We start from the raw sequence: 17,161 nt of genomic DNA, 5'->3' as shown, positions 1-17,161 counted from the left end.
TCATGTTACTATTGAATCAAGAACAAGAGTACAGTATAACTATCCTAATTATAATAAGATTACATTTTTTTATATAAATCTTATATATTTATAATTGTAAAATTTAAATATTGGCAAGTATTTGTTCAGGATTGTTAATTAGGAAATGGATTTAAAATCATTGGAATTGAAACTGGAATCATGTTTTACAGCAATTGGCAATTTGTGGCACAAATTGAATTGTTTTATTTTAGTCTTTGCTCTTGTCTGGGTTGATGTGTTATGTTGTGTTGATTTGTAGGCCCCAACGGTGCCACCTAGTGGTGAATCCATATAATAACTTATTTTACTTATTCATTTGAAGAAACTGCTCCACCCCCTAAAATGGTCCATTAGCAACCCAAACAAGTGCAAACTATAAAATAATCAACAACAATGAAAATACTAAATTAAATTTACATTTCGGGTAATTAGGATCTAGGGAAGTTCTTATAATTCAGGGAAAATGCATAAAAGTAGTAGGCTTAAATAATTATATTAATAAAAAATAAGTTGTTTTTTTTTAAAAGTCAGACAGTGCAATAAATAAAGTTTGTTATTTGACACAAACTAATTCTAATTCTGATACTGTTTCATCCCAGCTCTTGTATAAACAATAAGCAGTGCCAGTGAGCTACATAACGTTCTGAAAACTCCACCATTGATTGGTTAAAACTTCAAGGAGGCGTGTCTTCGAAAAGCATCCCAGAGAAGGGGAGGGACACAAACCCAAGATGGCGTCCTGCGATGAAGCAGGAAATATATTTCGCTTTCAATAATATTCACGACTGGAGAGGTTTGTTCGGAAGTTGTACGTTTGAAGAAGGCTGAACGGATTCATAGACGACTAAAGAAAGAGCAGGTACTGAAAACATACTTGTAATGCTGCGCTGACAGTTTGTTTGAGGGGCGGTGGCGGAGGAAGTGAAGATGCTACTGTTAGTTAGCAAACCTTCTCCCTCTATGTAGGCCTGTAACTATGAGGTGTTTTTTTTAATCTACCTGTATTCGGATCACTTCCTGAATCTGCGCGTGGCAAGTTATACCACCGTGTGATTGGGTAGTAGTTCATGCTTACAAGGAGAATACGATTGCTGCATCCAATCCGAATGCAAGATTCCGGGGTCGGTCGGAATACGGGTAGTAAAATAAATAAATAACCCGCAAGCCTGTATGCTAGCTAGCTGTCGAGTTTAGACGTCGCATTCGAGTCAAAAGGCTGGGAGTCAGCTAGTGTTTGTTATGGTCTTTGACACGGTTTTAACGATAAAAGTTACAATTTGTTTACAGTCTTTCCTAATAACGCGTTAATATTTACCTAGACCTGAGAGAAATGTAATTGTCGATATATATATATATATATATATATATATATATATATATATATATATATATATATATATATATATATAAATATAGAGGTTAGCTTGTCAAGCTGGTTTCACTTGTTCCTCACTAATATATATAATATATGGTTATTTAGTTTTATATATATATATACAGTATATACACACACAGTGAGGAACAAGTGGAACCAGCTTGACAAGCTAACCTGTGATGATTTGGTCAATTATGTCACGTAAACAAGTTGCATACACAGTGACTCATTGGGTCTCGTTATTACTTTCGGTATTGAAGACCCCTCCTAGTGGACTATCAACGCGTTAATAAACCGGAAAACTTTCATTAACACCCAACTTGCTCTTCCTCAGTGGAGTGGAATTTATATGTCATTTACATAAGTTTTTTGTATCCATGGACTTTTTCACGTGTTTAAAAAAGGATTCTTATGACTACAGAACAGAAATGTTTCATGGACGGGAGGCAATGATTTAAATACTAAACACATATTAAGCAAATTTTTTCCCCTGTTTTTAATTGTTCTTCATCTGAAACCGAACCAGTTACACTGCTTTATAAGCTTCCCAGCCTCTCGTTATTAATATTAATTTGTATGTTATTTAGTTATCGTTATTTTAAAGTCATTCTATTCAGGTGATCATTTATTAGCTGTTTTGAGTAGAAGAATAATTTTATTTAGTTGATGTTTATTTATCTCTGTCACTGTAATTGAGGTGCTTTTTCAGTTGTGTTGAAAGGGTTCACTTTTAACACCCAAACCAGTTAAACTGTCATAAAACATTCAAAAGCTGAAAATGGTAAATAACCATGTTGTAAATGTTCCAATAATGCAGTTCAGTCTTTGTAGCTTGTCAGCTGCTGTATCAAACACATTGTTGTTGTTCGTGGTAATTGAACGCTTTCACCAACATGTAAACAAACTCTTGAATGAGTGCAGAATACAAAATTTTCATAAAGTTTTTGTGTAAAATGCTCTGGCAAATGATTTTTAAATAAATGTATTTGTATACAATTTAATAAATGAGGGCTGTTGTTGCTGACTTTTATGGTCACTTGTTTTTCACTGAGGCTCAGAGCCTGACTCTGACATGTTGTCTTTTCAATCCAATTTTTAGATACTCTAAATGGCTGAGAGGAAGTCTGGATCAGATATCCACAACAATGGTGAGTAACCTAGCTTACCATTAATTATCTTTCAATTGCTGTGAGATTTTTGGTTAGTTATCTTCTTTCCTTGTGTCCTCATATCTAGGACCTGTCAGCTACCTTGATGATGTTCCATTCAAGCTCAACGAGAAGTTTCGCTGCCCAGCAAAAGTGGGTCTGCCCATTGGCTTCTGTCTGCCTGACTGTAACGCTTTGCTAGCAGAGACACAGGTCAGTTTGGTTACTGTTTTTGTTACCCAGTAAATGATTGATGACAGCGAGCCAACTATTTTACAGAACCTATACTGCATGTTCCATTACAGAGTTGATAGATAAGTCAAGTGCGTACATAAAAGCCATTGTCATTTTCAAGCTTTTTTTTTTAATCAGTAGCTTACAAACAAAGAGAAGTTTGGATGTTTACTAACTGATTAACTAGCTTGTGCTTAACATAAGGTCTGGTTACCATATAAGGAATAAATATTTACAAGGGTGTGCATTTAGAGGAAAAGAATCAATAATGGAGTGGTTTTATTCTTTGTGTTAAAATTAACAAAAAAAATTAAATTTGTTACAACTCTAATTCTAACTGTAAAGTGCTGACACTGGAGACTCTATCCAAAAATGTTAAATATTTGATTTCTGGTACAAAAAACCCTTTAACTCCTTGTTCATGTTTCACACTAGCTTGTTTTTAGTAGCATTCTTCCAATTAAACATCAATTAATCAAGTGTATTCAGTATTTCTCTTTCCATATGACATTTCTGTGTATGTCACATAGATTTTATCTCATCATATCATGTTACTTCTCCTACAGTATGACTTCAATCTAGAGAAGCTGACTGTACGTTGGGGGGACGACTTGGCCAAGGCGCGAGCTGCTGAGGCTCGGGAAGCACAATCCAGGCAGGCAGAATCAGAAAAAGAAAGACAGGCTGCCTTACAGGACAGTGATGCTGGATTGGCTGGTGGGAAAAAGGCTCGTCCTGCAGAGGAGCAGGACCTCCTACCACCGGCAATGAACCCGGTTCTGGCAGGTCTACGGCACAATGCGATCCTTACCCCGCTCCCGGCACCTAGGTTTGGTCCAGCGCAGCCAGCAGCCTGTAATCCTGCACCTCAGAGTCTCAATCTTGCTGACTTTGAGCGGGAGGAGGACCCATTTGACAAGCTGGAGCTGAAGACTCTGGATGACAAAGAGGAGCTTCGGAACATCCTCCAGAGCCAGCCGCAGGCATCAGTATCCGTCTCGACTCCTGAAAGCACTGCTGGTGAAGACAGCAGTGCACAGCCTCAGCAGACCAAAGCGGGTATCTTCCATAAACCCAACGGCCTGGTAGGACTGCTGGACTTTGAGCAGACAGGCACTGGTGGTCTGTCAACCTCCAGGGGACAGATTGAAGCTGATCGCCCCTGTAACATTCGCTCACTGTCTTTCCCCAAGCTGTCAGACTCAGGAGATTCCCCCACAGACCCTCCCTTCACTATATATCCAGCAGCCTCACAGCGATGTTTACCCAATGGTACTCCACTAGCCCTGCTAAGATCCACACCACAGACCAGTTCTACACTACCCGTGGAGTTACCAGGCCATGCACCAAATGGCACACCACAGCAGGTAATGTACAAGAACGTTTTATATAAAAAAAAGAGAATGCGCCTATTGTTTCATGTTATACTGTCAAGTACATTCACATTAAGTTTGTATAGGTGCATTTCTCTGGTGATTGTAAGTGATGAGGAGAGTTTCCTTTCTTTGCAATTCTGTGAATAATTTTAGTATGAACACAATTAAATCAATTAATTTTCATCGGATTGCTTTACTTAGTGTTTAACTAGTTATCTTTAAAACTGTTAATATAGTTCCTACCATACCATGACCTTATGTAGGAGCTAAAGAGATTTGTCACCTGATAGCATAAACATGGGTTTATTATCAGTTTAAGTTGATCTGTTCGTTTCGCTGTCCCTTTAGTCGAACCCCGTCCCTGCGGCTGGTCCTCCCTCATATTCGGCATCATTGGGTGGGCTCTCGCCCAGCGCGCGGCAGTGTGTGGAGACTCTAGTAGGCATGGGCTACTCTTACGAAGGCGTGCTCAAAGCCATGCAGAGACAAGGGCAGAACGTAGAACAGGTTGGTTTACGTTCAGCTTTTCGAAATCACCAGCAAGCACAGGAATTAATTCATGAATGAGATTCTCTTCCTGGTCTAGCAGCATAACAGTCCGCAGAACAAACCCTTTTTGTCTTGCTATTGTGGCTGATTTCTAAAGGATTTGTTCTCATTCCACAGGTGCTAGAGTACCTTTTTGTCCACAGTCGATTGTGTGAGCGAGGCTTTGATGCCCCAGCAGTTGAAGAATGTTTGGAAATTTATCAGTGTTCAGAGGAAAAGGTTGGCTTGTTGTCAAACTTTTACATATATTTACTTTGTGGAGTTCCAGTTTTGTTGTGTACAAACAGTACATTTCATAGTCAACACTGCAAAATTTGATAACTACAATAAAAATGCAGTGTAGAGAAACAGGTATCGTCATCAGTCTGACAGCGTGATCGTTTCGTCATGCTGAGACACTGTATGATGGAATCCTAGTTCATGCTGTCTCGCTAATGAACATTTCACGGTTAATGAAGTAAAGCAGACTTGACTGTAAACTGTGATGCAATCTGCCCTGTGTAAGATATCAAGAGAAGGAACATCATTTTACTGCAATAAAAGGAACCTGATCTAACTGGTTTTGCTGACATTAAATCGAGTAACAAATGGATTTAATAGTGTGACATGGTTATTTAATAAATAAATTATGTTGTTAAAAGTGGTGGTGTATAAAAGGAATAAAACATTTCAGGACATGGTACTGTAAGTTAATAAGCCTCAGGGTGGCAACAGTAACTCCACTTTGCATGGGGCAGGTCACATCACCACATTGCCAGTTTATTATTCTATAATTGCACATCTTAATGCATTTTATATTCATTGATTGCACTCTGATACCACTAGGTGGTACGCTCAATAGTAAGTCTTTTGTAACCGAACTGTATATACAGAGTAAAGTGGGTGTAATGTAGTTTTTTTAAGGTATGTCCTTGGATCTCCAAGACATTCAGTGAGTTTAAAAGTGTGTAGTCTCTATTAATCATGTTGTTTCTTTTCTCTTTCAGGCTCTGCAGTTTCTGCAGTTGATGTCCCGATTCGGGGAGATGGGCTTTGAGAGAGACACCATTAAAGAGGTCCTATTAGTGCACAATAATGACCAGGATAAAGCTCTGGAGGACTTAATGGCTCGTGCGGCTGCAAGCTGAACCAGAGCAGTGTCTCATCCTTGATCCGCCCTCCTTTGCTCTTAAAAAATGCACCACAGAGAAGAGAGAGAGGGAGATGGGAGGAGGAGGAGTATTTGAGTAAGAGCAGCAGAGGTAGGCGTGTAGCAAGGGTATCTGAGCCTGGACAAGTGAACACGTATCCCTTAAAAAAAACAACAAAAAAACATGCCCTTCATGGTAGGGTCTGATTCATCCGACCTCAGCTCTGACCCAATTAAGTGATCTTTGTTAAGTGATTGTGGGCAAGAGGACACTGAGCTGTCCTTCCTTTTTCATCGCCATAGAAACAAGACATGGGGCGGTGCCTAGGACGGGGGCAGAGAGGAGAGCCACGAGGGTGTGATTCCACATGAAATGGACTTGCAGCATCGCTGCTATGTTTTTCATAAGTGATGAGAACTTAATACTTGCTCATACACATACCATGTCTGAACAGAGACTTTAAAGTGCCCTTTCTGTTCTTGCCACCAACTGGTTCCTCATTTTGTTTTTCTTCCATCTGTCTCTGCTGTACATCCTTTTAATCGTACGTTTATCTGTTTCCCTGTTTGACCAGCAAAGACAGCCATTTTGTTTTAAGTTCTGGTTTGTTTGCCCTCTGCTATAGGAAGTGCATTAACAGATCTTATGACCCCAATGCATCGAGAGAAAACAAGACGACAAATACCCGAAAGGAAAAACTGCAGCCGAGCAACCTTTACACTGGAAAGGAAAGAGAAACTGAAGTGTTTCTGCAAATGCAATATTTATGTGTCGATGCATCTTCGTACAGATGACTTGCAAGGCTGAAAAGGCACAAAGATTCATAGATATTAATATAAATGTATTTAAATTTGTTCAAGATACACTGACACCTTCAATCTGTAATAAAGACTTGGAAATTCTTTACCAATAGCTTAAGGATGTGATATGTACACTGACGTAATCACGATGGTTCACTTTATTTTTTTTTTTTCTTTTTTAGATTGTGTGATTCAGTGAAAAACTGTAATTAATTTAATTACCTTCTGAGTTTATTTTTTTGACTTTTATATCATGTTCCATTCTTGGTTGGAATCATAAATATCCCATAAACCCCATCTTATAGTGGTGCCAGTTGTATTTAGCTCTGGCTTCATCTCTACATAAAGAGAGTGATGCAGCAGCACTTTATTATTTACAGCTTTCTCACCTCCTTGTTTGTACACTTTGCTTAAACCCCTAGATCTTCAAATTTTATGTTAACACCACTGTAAAAAACACTTGTAACACACGTTAGTCGTTTTGTAGACTACTGACTAGCCAACCCAAGTCTATACACAACTGCATCATCCAGCTGCATTACATTCTGGGACTTTTCTGGGACAATTCTGATTCCAGATGTTCTCTATTCTACACTGGATTTCTCATTAATATGACTGAAAAACAGTAATCAAGAAAAACAGCCCTTTTAGTGAAACCTGACCTTTTATCGCTTGTGGTCAAGATCATTGATATAGGTGCCACAGATGAAGGTGAGTTTGAAATACATCTGAGTGTTCAATGGAGTCCAATTTTCTTGACGATGTTGGGAAACTGAGGTTTCAAAGAACAGCTTATTTTTTTTTTATTCATTTATTGTCGCATTTAATAGAACCTGGCTATTCTAGTTGATATAAAGTCTTTCTTTATCTGAAAGACTTTTTCTGAATGTTTCAAATTCTAATTTTATTTGTCACATACACAAACATACATGGTATGACATGTAGTGAAATGTGGTTTATGTCTTCCTTGTGAGAAGAAATACAATAGAAACATGTAAAATATAGGTGCAATGAAAATGATAAAGGGAATAAACAAAAATAAACAAAAAACAGATCTATGAATCTGAAGAATAGTGATAAATACAACAAGTAAGAATAAAAACATCTGTACAATATGCAATGAATGGGATGGACAGTTGTGAAAGTGTGTTAAATATAATTTAGATGAGTTGCATATATGATAATGTGCAAAGTATGTAAAGTGACTAGTGTGACAAGAGTTTGATAAGATTTCCAATGTGACGTGCAAGTTATGGTGTGCAAAATGGTCCGTCTGAGGTAGTAGTGTCATGTGGTCCATAGAGACCTGGTTCTAGGTTTTATGTTGGTTGAGGGCTCGGATGGCCTCTGGGAAGAGGTTCCTCCTCATTCTCTGTGTGTTTCCCTTCAGGGAATGGAAACGCTTTCCTGACTGCAGCACAGAGAAGAGTCCATTGTTCGGATTGGCTGAGGTCTTTCATGATCTTCCTGGCTTTGGTCCAGCATCGCTTGTTGTAGATAGACTCCAGGTCAGGGAGCTCAGTGTGAATTGTGAACTGTAGAGTACTATAGAACTGGAGAACTCGTCTGTCCTGTTTGTTCTGTTCCCAAACCAGGCTGGGATGCTTTCTGTCAGGATGCTCTCAGTGATGCAAGTGTAGAAATTTCTTAGCACATTAGGGGTGGTTTAAAATCCCTTAAGCATCTGAGGTGGAAGAGACGCTGGTGAGCCTTTACCAGAGTGTTGATGTGACCCGTCCATGGACGATCCTGTGAGATGTGAACACCAAGGTCTCGGAAACCGTTCACTCTTTCCACTGGGGTCCCGTATTTCCTCTCCTGCTTCTTACTGAAGTCCACTACGAGCTCCTTCATTTTGCTGGTATTGAGAAGGGGATTGTTTGTCTGGCACCATGTAACCAGACTCTTAATCTCCTGTAGGCAGGCTGTCTCATCGTTGTAGATGAGGCCTACCACAACGGTGTCATCAGCAAACTAGATGATGTTGGTGGAGCTGGTAGTGGCCACACAGTCATGACTGTACAGTGAGTACAGCAGTACACAACCTTGGGGGGCTCCAGTGCTGAGGATGAGGGGGGCATGAGACATGTTTTCCCATATGAACTGCTTGTGGTCTATCTGACAGGAAGATGGATATCCAGTGACACAGAGGCGGGCTGAGTCCCAGCCCTTATTAAACTGGATAACGAGTTTGTATATATATATATGTGTGTGTGTGTATGTGCATATACTATATGGCCAAAAGTTTGTTGTCACTTGACAGACACACGTGGAGGAACACGTCTATCACATTGGAAGTACACTGGTACCACTTCTATTCCTTGTCTGTTTTTTTCCCCACTCGTATTTAAAGACATGACCCACTTGAACCTCAGCGGTTAGTTAAAACTGTCCAATCAGTGCAGGCGTTTATGACAGTCCAAGCTGTTAGCCAATAGGGGAGAAATTTCTGAATACGGGTGGGAAACACTTTATTATTATTAATTTTTTTTCCCCCTCGGTTTTTATTTATTTATTTATTTAATATACCAGACATTCGAACTTGGGTACAGCGTCGGTGGCGATTTATTTATTTATTATTTTTTATTAATAATAATAAAAAAAAAACACAACAACGCCAAGACGTGATGACGTCAACGCGAGGGGCGGAGCGAGTAACGAAGCACAAACATTCAGCCATAGCAACTCGGCTAGTTGACAAGGCCTTAGAGGACATCAATATCCTCATCACTTAAATAAAAACCCCCGCCGCCAGCGCCGTTATATGCCCCACTTTCCAGCGTCGCCAGTACTACCCTCCATGTGGGTGAGGGACCTGTGTGTGTCAGATTATGGCGAGAAAAACAGTTAGCAGGAAAAGGAAGGCAGGGGAGCTCAAGGAACAACAGGTAGGTCTCTGCTAAACCGGGCTACTGGCTGCAATTAGCATCAGCGCTGTTTTTAGCTGCTTATTATGAGCTATAACTTAGCTGTCAGCTCTTTAAAGACGTTTTTCTAGCAAAACAAAACACCAAAAAAACACCTCAAATATTGTCCAATTTATCTAAACCGTATTAATAACGAGATTCCTTGGACAGCTGCTAACAGTGACCGGCTAGCTGCCTGGCTAACTAGCTAGCTAGCTAGCTAGCGGTGTAGTACTGTTCGAGTATTTAAACGATTCATTCAATAGCTCGTGAACAAGTTAAGTATTAAAAGCGTTTAAACGTAACCGACACGTGAGTCGACACCTCGAGTAAACCGAAGACCACGTTTAACCGAAGGGTTATGTAACTTAGGCTAACACAACTGACCCCGATTATCTAGGTTAACATGTTAGCATACCTGAGAGGCTAGTTAATAAATAATAAAGTGGCCGAGTTATCTTTATCTTTAGATATCTAGCTACGTCAAAATAAATAAATGGTTACAAATGTGAGTAATATCAAGGATGAACTTTAACAGGTGATTTGTGGTGGCTAGAAAGTTAGCTGTGTTTGTTATTAATTCAGTTGATTGTTTTTATTTGTAAACCATTTGTAAATTACTTTATATCACAGAACACGTACATTTTTTATTTTTTTATTTTTTTTGGTACTTTTATTGTTTACATGTAAAGTGAAGTGTCTCAAAGTGAAAGGATTGAAACGTTTGATATATTTGTGAGGCACTTGGTCATGGTCAGGTTTTTCTGTTTTTTTTTTTCTTAAATACACACAAAAAAACCCTTCTTTACTCACTCCACATTTCCAGTTATATCAAACGATTAACTCTGTCTAGAATCAAATTTATATATATTTAAAAAAATCTATATATTTATACCAAAACATCTCTTTGCCGATCTGGTGAATAAGGAGATACGTTTAAGGAAGGAGTCTCCAGTGCTTTGTAACAGTCAGTTGGTTTTCTTCAGGAGTCACGATCCGACACCGTATTGCGTTTACCAACTCGATTCTGAAAATAAAAACAGAATTTAAATGTAAGAAAATGATGACTCCTTTTTTATTTTGTTATTTAGACAATATTGGTGCCACTTTTTTTTTTACAGTGTATTCTTGCATATGTTAAACTAAATAAAGTCAAATTTACTACGAGGAGAGGTTTTTTTTATATTCAAGCAAAATGTGCTACAGGTTGAAAATAATTAATTCTGCCAAGGATTTGATTGTATAAACAAGACATGAGAAATAAAAACATTATAAGGTCCGGTATGTCAAAGTCTGCATTTTTTATGCACAATGTAAGGGACATCCTCAGGACCTTTTGCATTAAATCCATAATTAATAGACTAAAGATGCCTCATCATGTCATGATTACACCATGCATGTTACACCCCTGCGGTTAATTTTAAAAGAGAGTATCGTGACAGAATATCTTTTTATAGCCAAAAAGCCTGGTTTATATCTTCTGGGTATAAGTACTGGGTAAACGTGTCATGCAGAGATGTGCTAGCACTCAGTTCCCTTGTGTATAACTGCGCTGCTGTGCGTCTGCCGAACGCTGATTGGTTGATGCAGGAGAAGTGGTCAGTTAGAAACAGTTTGAAGAAACCTTGTGACATGTTTGTTTTTAATTCACAGAAAGTGTAAAGAATCAAATAAGCAGTAACGTTTTCCCAAACTATTTCTATTCCCTTTTCTGTAGACAAGCATTTACATAAAACTACCATTTGCATGCAGCGTAGATGATGTAAACCATTGTGCACTCTTCCAGAAGCTTTTAAATGTCAAACCCTTTTTAACCATGAAAACGTATTTGTGTGTTTGTTTCCGGTCATAAAAAATAAGCAGCCATCGAACACAGCATCTCTGTACAGCAGAACATCTCCACATCTCCTTTATGTTTAATTTTTGTAAAAGATGTCAGTGGGTTAAATGTAATCTGACTGAAGCACATCTTTCCCTTTGACAGCTTGATTGGTGCCAGTCTGTGTATAAGCGTGTCCGCGTATCCTCATCGTCACGTCATGCCCAGCAATGGTGGCAAGGCCGTCAGTCAATGGTGTCCGCTATCCGAGGACGGGAGTTTCGACCTCAGAAGCAGCACGAGTGGAGGTTCCAGCGTAGCTTGCGTGGCTTTGCAGCAGGACGCATCCCAGGAATTCTCAGAGAACGTGAATTCTCCCTGGGCTGCCTCAACAAAGTGTTTGCATCTCAGTGGCTCAATCAGCGTCAAGTGGTGTGTGGGACCAAGTGCAATACGGTGAGATTTGAACGTTTGCATTTGCAGCTTCTTGCTTATCAAGGAAATCATTACAAGATGAATATCACTGTAATATTGAGGATGTTTATTAATTATGATACTCCTTTTTTTTTTTTTTAACTATAATACATTTTTTTTTTTTTAGCTCTTTGTGGTTGACGTGCTCACGGGCCAGATTACCCGGATCCCGATGCTAAAGGACAGAGAAGGACAGGGCGGAGGCTCCCTGGGCATGGGTGTGATAGGCACCCCGGTCTTTCAGAACCCAGGATTAGCTGGTGGACTTGATGCCCAGCAGGGCTGTGGCATCCATGCCATCGAGCTCAATCCGTCACGCACTCTGCTGGCCACCGGAGGAGATAACCCGAACAGCCTGGCTGTCTATCGACTGCCCACACTAGACCCAGTCTGCGTTGGCGATGTGAGTTTGACTCTAGTGTGCATCTTTACAGACAGATGCTACATGAAAAATTGTTAGAATTTAATGTTTTTTTTTTTTTTGTTTTTTGTTTTTTTTTATGCATTTTATTTAACCTTAATTAGAAGGATGATTTCTAACTTATTTTTGTTTTCAGGATGGTCACAATGACTGGATCTTTTCCATTGCCTGGATCAGTGACACCATGGCTGTATCAGGTAACAGCATTAATGACTGTCTGCTTGGCAGATTTAAACCTTCATTCAACAAATCTCTGTACCTGGGAAAAGAAAAAACAGCAGCTATTAGCTGACTCTGGTGTTTTTCAAGAAGAAAAAAGTGCTGTCTCTAGCACCGTTTGTGCTGACATGAACTAAAAAGCTTACACAACATAAATGCTTATGGTTTGTATATGAGAGCGGCTTGTCGTCTGTAACCCTATTTTCCAGCATTTAACTCCCAATGTTAAAAAGGCAGCTTCATTAAATTATCTCTGATCATCCTGCATTTATCAAGATGCTTTAGGGATGCAAAAGTATACAGTCATGAAAATACTATGAAGATCCGAGCCCTGTTTAAGTTGCACTGCAAATGTTAAAAAGAGCACATACTCCTTACGATAATTCTCAACCTTTAAAGTCACGCGTAAACGTTTGAACGAGCCGAACACAGCTCACAGAGTGTTTCCTACAAAGCTCACTTGCATTCAGTGACACCCACAAAACTCCATAAAAGTGCAGAGAGACGGCCGATCGACGAAGGACGAAAGACAGACGTTAGTTTGAGATACTACTATGGCAAAAAAATGTCATTAATATTTCATACTCATCATCAGTACATCGACAATATATTCCATATATAATAGTACAGTAGTCTCTGCAAATGAAATAATCCGAGGTTGAGATCAAGTTGAGAGTTTCATTGTAGTCTTAACTCACAATCTGGAGCGTCCAAGTTTTTCTGAATTTATCAGATTTTCGTGGCACCAAATTTCTTGTTTGTACACTCAATGATCTATGCATATAGATATAGATTATAAACTATACAGCTATAAAACATGCAGTTTTGTCCTGCTTGACCTTTCAGTAATTAGAACAATTACTTTACCTGTTATTCCCATGCATGTGAAAAAGGGAATCATATTTCAGTTGAGGAAAATCAGAAGGTTAAAAAAAAAAAAACCCACATCAAGAGGCCATAATACATTGTTTTTTGACATCATGCGTCGCGTTCATTACTTGGTGTTTTATCATCCACGTATCAAATTTTCTTTCTCTTTGACGTGTGTCCTGTTAGGTTCTCGGGACGGCTCCATGGGCCTGTGGGAGGTGTCCGAAGAGGTGTTAAGTCTGGCAGAGAAACAGCAGGATGAGGAAGGGGTCCCCAGCTACGCCCACATCTCCCATCGCGCCCTTAAAGACATCCCTAAAGAGTACACCCACCCATACAACTGTAAAGTGCGTGCCCTAGCCTTCAATAACAGCCATAAGGTCAGTCTCTGTCCTCATTGCGTCTACTTGATTTTCCACGTTTTTAACATTTCATATATATTTTAGATATACATTACTTCTGTTCTATCAGGAGCTGGGTGCTGTTTCTCTAGATGGATATTTCCATTTATGGAAGGCAGAGGACAACCTGTGTAAGGTAGAGTGGTTTTGCTCTTGCACGTTGCCTTCTCTTACTTTTCATTCCTGTACATATCCTTAACCGGTTCTTCTTTTTATGCTGTTCGTTGTTTTCAGGAGCTCTCCACAAAGCTTCCCTACTGCAAGGAGAATGTGTGCCTGGCATATGGACTGGACTGGTCTGTGTATGCGGTCGGCTCCCAGGCACACGTGTCCTTTCTCGATCCTCGGCAGTCTTCCCAAAACATAAAGTCTGTGAGCTCCAGAGAACGTGGCAGTGGTATGTTTTGCGCTCGTACTTATTTATTATAACACTCTCAGCACTTTTATGTCGTCACTAAATCGCTTGTATATGTAATGTGTGAACAGGAATTCGCTCCGTCAGCTTCTACGAGCACATAGTGACAGTAGGCACAGGCCAAGGCTCCCTGCTCTTCTACGACATCAGGGCTCAGCGTTTCCTCGATGGTCCATCCAGTTCACCCGGCGGGTACCGGAAGACCCCTGTAGACGGCATTCTCAAGCTCACCACGGGGAGAGGCTGGCTGGTACAGAGCTGTTTATTACATCAGAATCTTATATAGTATCTAATAATCTAATAATTTTCCCTGTCTGTCTCTCTGTTTCTGTCCCTGTTTCTTTCTCTCTGGCTCTCCATACGACTCTTTTGTCTCTTTTGGTACTTTGTTTTTCTCTTTGCCAGCTTGTCTTTCGGTCCCACGTTAACATGCGTCCTGGGTGAAAGGGTCACCAGTACACAGCCGAGACACACAGACCTTTGCACCAGGCATTATGAACAGATTTTATCTTCATCGTTTCCATTTGAGAGAGGCTGTCGCGCACATTTATTACGACAGCCTTCCTCAGCATTTATTTTCCGGCAGAAATGTCCTGCTAATAGTGTCGATGAGACAAGATATGTAGATGAGATAATATGAAAAAAGCAACTGCTCATGTTTCAGTTGTTATTGTGTCATCTTTATACATTAGCCTAGCAGCAATGATTTAGTCAGTTTGTTGGTTCTCGGTTGCTATCCATGAAGCATTGAGATGCATTTGTGTTCACACTATAAACGTGATGTGGTCATCTGACCAACCCAGAATATGGCTTGTGTGATTTTTAGATCAAATTGAATCTTCAAGACAAGTTTGATTGCATTCACACCTATACTTGGCACTGATCATTTTCAACACCGATCCCGCAGGATGCATGTTAATGCCAGATGTGAACAGAGTCTCTGTCTTGCTTGTTCTCACTCTAGCTTTCTGTCTTTTAACTCAAACAAATCAATAAGATGATCAAGACCAAATCTGTTACTCTTCCTCTTTCGTACTGATCTAGACAGAGAAACCAATAACTTGATAAATGTTTTTCTAAAGCCTTAATGATGATCTGTGATTAAGGGGTCCTCAAAGTTCAAAATGTGTAACTGAAGCTGATTTGATTTGAGATATTATGCGAGAATAAGGGTCATAAGCAACATTGTCCCCTTTTTCCTAGAACCATGATGAAACGTGGAGAAGCTATTTCTCAGACATCAGCTCCTTTCCGAATGCCGTCTACACGCATTGCTATGATGACTCTGGAACCAAGCTGTTTGTGGCCGGCGGACCTCTCTGCTCGGGCCTGCACGGAAACTACGCGGGGCTCTGGAGCTAGCTTTCTCCACTCTCTCGCTGTTCCTGTCAGACTTTTACTATACATACTGATCATCATTGCAGCACTCTGTCTGTCTTCATTCATCTGCCAATATCTGTTTCCACCGGACTCAGGAGCATCAACATGCTTCTCTTCAGTTTTTTTTTTTGTTGTTGTTTTTTTTTTTTTTTATCATTTATGTGTTGTCTTTCTTGGCTCCTGATTTCTTTTCAGTGTGTGACTAAGCAGAGTTTTGCGCAGCAGTCAGTGAGGCCTGTGCTCAGTCCTAGTCCTCGGTCAGAGACTCGTTTCAGAACTCTGACAAAGTGTAAAGATATTAAACTATTTAACGGCCTCTCCAGGATCTCGGATGCTCGCTTGGTTTTTACCGTTTTGCTCTGCAGCATTTTGTGTAATGTGTCTCAAAGATTGGAGGCTTGGAGAAAGTCTGTTATTTTGGTATGGGCTATTTGTTGAGCCCAGGATCTGCCACGCTCTTGCTTGAAGTGGACTGAAGTACATAGAAGAAGAGCAAATGAAAAAAGACAGTCTGGTAGCAGAACTTATTTTAGTTTTGTTGTGCCATATTATGCCATGATGATCACAGAGGGACTGATTATTGCAAACAGACAAAAGCGCAGAAATGATGTCTGAATGAAACACGGACATGATAACAGATTTTTTTTGTTTGTTTGTTTCCTCTGATAGTGAGTGAGGTATGATTTTTAAGTGGATTGTGTCTTTTGCTTTGTGAGTAAGACTAATGCACACATCACATTGGTAATGTTGTTTTGTTTTTCTTTCAGCAGCTATAATTTATTTCCTGCCCTTATTTGTCACTAGCGCTCATGCTGCTAATGTACAATCATTTTCGTTCACAGTGTCGCTTCTGAGCTCCAGTCAGGGGGGAAGAAGATTCAGCTCCTCTTCCTCTTCTTTTGAGCAGAGGCAGAGCAGTAGTCAGTAACATCGTTGCCTTTCCTGAGTCTTTCTGTGAAAGACTTTTGCGAGTCGACTTTTCTTTTTAAACATGAAACCTTTATGGATCATTGCAAAGAAAAAAATTAGAACAAATAGAGCAGATTGTGGTTAAGACCCTATATTAAACGAGTAACCTTCACTTTTAAAATGTATTTTATATATAAATGTGTACACATATTTGGAAATCTTATAGAGAGAAAATACATTTTATGTAAATGTTTGAAAACGTGTGTGTGTGGACTAACCGTCATTATTTTGGTGGTGCCCTCTTTTTTTATACACACTACCTGAGTGTTTTTACAACTTGCTGAGTCTGAAAAAAATATGTGAAACAAGGCAAACCAATTCAAGAACATGTTTAAAGAGAAAATAATGAATAAAAGTCTATTGATGTATTTTTCTTCCATGTTTGGTTTTGGATTGTGTCATCTTTTATGTACGTAGAACTGATTTGGGTTTTTTAACCATTAGGGTGGAATAGAATAGCATAAGGTTAGTAGAGGTCGCACCGTGAACGAGCACAGCGCAGTTCAGCAATGCGCGTGCACGCCACAGTGTACCGGTATGCAGCTAATGCACTTCAGTGTTTAATACAAAAACACCTATTTTTAGTCATTATTATTTCTTCGTATAATTAGAGGAACGAGGAACTTCATATACATGTGAGGAACTTCATATACA

At 39.6% G+C, this 17,161-nt stretch overlaps 2 protein-coding genes across 5 annotated transcripts; both read left to right on the top strand.

Moving 5' to 3' along the window:
* Positions 1-717: 717 nt before the first annotated feature.
* ubap1 (ubiquitin associated protein 1) lies at positions 718-6,739 on the top strand. Of its 3 annotated transcripts, XM_027152660.2 has the most exons (7): positions 720-880; positions 2,496-2,544; positions 2,633-2,757; positions 3,345-4,145; positions 4,503-4,661; positions 4,821-4,922; positions 5,690-6,739. In XM_027152660.2, the coding sequence occupies exons 2-7, from the start codon at positions 2,505-2,507 to the stop codon at positions 5,828-5,830; spliced, it is 1,368 nt and encodes a 455-aa protein (XP_027008461.1). In that variant the 5' UTR covers positions 720-880; positions 2,496-2,504; the 3' UTR covers positions 5,831-6,739. The 3 variants fall into 3 exon arrangements, with proteins under 3 accessions (XP_047661462.1, XP_027008462.1, XP_027008461.1); XM_027152661.2 differs by lacking the exon at positions 4,821-4,922 and having other exon boundaries at positions 719-880; XM_047805506.1 differs by lacking the exons at positions 4,503-4,661; positions 4,821-4,922 and having other exon boundaries at positions 718-880.
* Positions 6,740-7,321: 582 nt separating this feature from the next.
* Positions 7,322-16,886, top strand: dcaf12 (DDB1 and CUL4 associated factor 12). 2 transcript variants are annotated; one of them, XM_047805505.1, is made up of 9 exons: positions 7,322-7,344; positions 11,524-11,814; positions 11,960-12,235; positions 12,390-12,450; positions 13,529-13,722; positions 13,814-13,879; positions 13,978-14,140; positions 14,230-14,408; positions 15,362-16,886. In XM_047805505.1, exons 1-9 carry the CDS (start codon positions 7,339-7,341, stop codon positions 15,518-15,520), a joined length of 1,395 nt encoding a protein of 464 aa, XP_047661461.1. In that variant the 5' UTR covers positions 7,322-7,338; the 3' UTR covers positions 15,521-16,886. The 2 variants fall into 2 exon arrangements, with proteins under 2 accessions (XP_047661461.1, XP_027008527.1); XM_027152726.2 differs by lacking the exon at positions 7,322-7,344 and adding an exon at positions 9,274-9,521.
* The last annotated feature ends 275 nt before the right edge of the window (positions 16,887-17,161 follow it).

Source organism: Tachysurus fulvidraco, chromosome 21, assembly GCF_022655615.1.
Source record: "Tachysurus fulvidraco isolate hzauxx_2018 chromosome 21, HZAU_PFXX_2.0, whole genome shotgun sequence".
Lineage (NCBI taxonomy): Eukaryota > Metazoa > Chordata > Actinopteri > Siluriformes > Bagridae > Tachysurus > Tachysurus fulvidraco.
Note: the sequence above shows the minus strand (reverse complement) of the source record. Positions and strands in the feature narration are given on the sequence as shown.

What these genes read in the sequence shown, in the direction of transcription:
- ubap1 (XM_027152660.2), top strand. Translation starts at nt 2,505, where the DNA reads ATGGCTGAGAGGAAGTCTGGATCAGATATCCACAACAATG. An exon ending in CTTTGCTAGCAGAGACACAG is followed by an intron (nt 2,758 to 3,344) that starts GTCAGTTTGGTT and finishes CTTCTCCTACAG; the next exon opens with TATGACTTCAATCTAGAGAA. An exon ending in ATCAGTGTTCAGAGGAAAAG is followed by an intron (nt 4,923 to 5,689) that starts GTTGGCTTGTTG and finishes TTTCTCTTTCAG; the next exon opens with GCTCTGCAGTTTCTGCAGTT.
- dcaf12 (XM_027152726.2), top strand. Translation starts at nt 9,465, where the DNA reads ATGGCGAGAAAAACAGTTAGCAGGAAAAGGAAGGCAGGGGAGCTCAAG. An exon ending in CAGAGGACAACCTGTGTAAG is followed by an intron (nt 13,880 to 13,977) that starts GTAGAGTGGTTT and finishes CGTTGTTTTCAG; the next exon opens with GAGCTCTCCACAAAGCTTCC. An exon ending in CTCCAGAGAACGTGGCAGTG is followed by an intron (nt 14,141 to 14,229) that starts GTATGTTTTGCG and finishes ATGTGTGAACAG; the next exon opens with GAATTCGCTCCGTCAGCTTC.